Source organism: Phaethon lepturus, unplaced genomic scaffold (assembly GCF_000687285.1).
Source record: "Phaethon lepturus isolate BGI_N335 unplaced genomic scaffold, ASM68728v1 scaffold34310, whole genome shotgun sequence".
Classification (NCBI taxonomy): domain Eukaryota; kingdom Metazoa; phylum Chordata; class Aves; order Phaethontiformes; family Phaethontidae; genus Phaethon; species Phaethon lepturus.
The window spans coordinates 1,408-3,610 of NW_010511763.1; the positions used below are offsets into that span (position 1 = coordinate 1,408).

The 2,203-nt window shown below is 61.9% G+C and overlaps 1 protein-coding gene across 1 annotated transcript in view; it reads right to left on the bottom strand.

The window, feature by feature from the left end:
* Nucleotides 1–605: 605 nt before the first annotated feature.
* The window catches only part of ELMO3 (engulfment and cell motility 3), a 7,694-nt gene continuing 6,096 nt past the window's right edge, over nt 606–2,203 (bottom strand). Inside the window, exons 14-18 of the mRNA XM_010284979.1 lie at nt 2,042–2,154; nt 1,684–1,788; nt 1,269–1,351; nt 998–1,078; nt 606–852 (exon numbers count right to left, since the gene is read on the bottom strand). Coding sequence (XP_010283281.1) covers nt 640–852; nt 998–1,078; nt 1,269–1,351; nt 1,684–1,788; nt 2,042–2,154 — 595 coding nt within the window. The 3' untranslated portion in view covers nt 606–639. The remainder of the gene's footprint in view (nt 853–997; nt 1,079–1,268; nt 1,352–1,683; nt 1,789–2,041; nt 2,155–2,203) is intronic.

The window sequence follows — 2,203 nt, forward strand, 5'->3', positions numbered from 1 at the left end:
AGAGAGGGGCCTTGTAACCTAAACACCCCCCCTTCCAGGAGTAGGAGTGCACAGGGCTCAGCAGAAAAACGTTTCAGTGCAGTACGGGCCTGGCTGGGCAGGCACACCACGCTCTGGAGATGCCCTCTGCTCGCCAAAATGGTGTTTTATCCTTTTTCTAACCCCTTTCTTGACCAGAAAGGATCCCCTATGCTGAGCGGAAAGCCAGGCCATGCAGATTTGTACCTTTGTAGTGCTGCCCCCCTCCAGCTGTCCCAGGGCTGCCTGTACCTTTATTCCTGCCTGCATCCTTGCCCTCTCTGCCCAAACCCTGGCTGCGGTGGCAGGGGGTCAGCATCACCGCAGAGGGGTTTGGCTGTCTGGAAAGTATTTTGTCTCACCTGCCCGTGGCAGGGGGGCAAAGCAGCCGGTTCACCCCCCTTAAACAGGAGCCTGGCATGCTGTGGCTCAGCCTCATGCTCTTGCAGGAGGGCAGGACACAGGCAGGGACGAGAGGGCAGTTCACCCTGGGATGGGCAAGGTGCCCAAGCCCCCAGCCAGCGCGTGGCCTCATCCCTTCGGGCCGGAGATGAGGGACAGAGCTTGGAGGAAGGGGTTTGATTTTGGGGGGCACAAGGGGGACAGGGCACAGGGAGGAACTCACTGCTCTGCGTGGCTGAAGTCGTAGCAGAAGTTTAAGTTGCTGGGAGGCTTTGGGATGGGAGGGGGGGTGTCGGGGATGCTGATGTTCTCCAGGTCCAGGAGCCGCAGCTTGAGCTCCATGGACAGCAGGACATCGAGGTCTGTCTGTGTTCGCTCGCTCGTCATCTCCTTGCCCAGGAGCACATTCAACCCGTCCGTCCAGAGGCAGAACTGAGGAAGCACAGGCAGCACTAGCACCAGCCCTGGGCAGCCAGAGAGGCCCCCACCCCACACACGACTCCCTCCCCTGTCTGCTGTCCCCTGGGCAAGGACATCTGGCCACAGCGTGCCACCCCAGCGGGCCCTTGGAGCTCACCTCGTACCGGGTGGGTGCAATGAAGTTGAGGCAGTAATCCTCCACATCGTACACGATGGAGAAGGCCAGCTCTAGGACATCCTGCGGGGTCAGCACAGCAGGTAAGCAGCTTCTCAGCTGGACTCTTCCCACCTGCCTCCCAGCCTCCTCCTCCGCGCCCCAGAAGACCCAAGAGGTCTACAGTCTCAAGCCACATCAAAAACCTGCCACCGTCCACCCACCACCAAAAACCATCACAGCAGCTGCGCAACGCGAGGTACGAGGTGCTGACCTTGTTCTGCTTCCCAGAGCTCTTCTCCTTCGTGTGCGGACACTCCTTCCCCACAAGCAGCATTTTCATGTCCGCCACAGGAACTGGGGCACGCGGAGAAGCTGTGAGCACCTGCTCTCCTCTCCCCCGGGTCCCCGGGGCTCAGAGCCCAGCAGAGCCCGAGCATTGGGGCTCGCAGCCATCCACAACTTGGGGCGGCACAAGCCGCTCTGCAGCGCCTGCTGGAGAGCCAGCCCACCCCAGCCTGAACTCCCACAGCGCCCAGTCCCACCGTACCAGCAGGCACTGGGCCAGGCGCACGGCACCCAGGCAGAAAGGCAATTCCCACCTTAAGGCATCCCCAGCACATCACAGCTGGGGTGAGCAGAAGACTCCCCTCCCTCCTTCCCACCCTTTCTTTCTCTCCATCACCTACTTTTCTCTGGCAGGCTTTCGATGGGGGGAGAGTGCACTTCCTCCTCCACGTCCCCGTAGTGCAGCACCTTGTGGTTGGGTGACAGGCGGCAGTACCAGAGCTTGTCTGCAGCAGAAAGGCCATTGGGAAATGCCCAGCCTCCCGCCGCTGAGGTCCCCTTCCCCGGGTGGATGGAGCTGCCCCCTCGCATCTGCACACCCCACTTGGTTGCACCCCGTGGGTTAGGTCATGTCACCCATCCAGGGAGCCGGACACGCTGCTCCCCGCAGATTAATTGCCACTTCTGTGTTGATGGGGGAAGGGGGCACTCCGGCACAAGCCTCTGCCCCGCTCCCAGGAGTGAAGGGCTGGCACTCACCCTGCCTGCGGCGGCTGCTGATCTTGCGGAAGAGGGTGCCCTCGCAGAGGTGCAGCAGGCGCTGCTGTCGGATCAGCTCCAGGAGCTCTGGCTTCAGCCTCTTGCGCAACTCCCTGGGGCGAGAGCCAGCAGAAGAGCAGCACGGCCGCTTCAGCGGGTCCT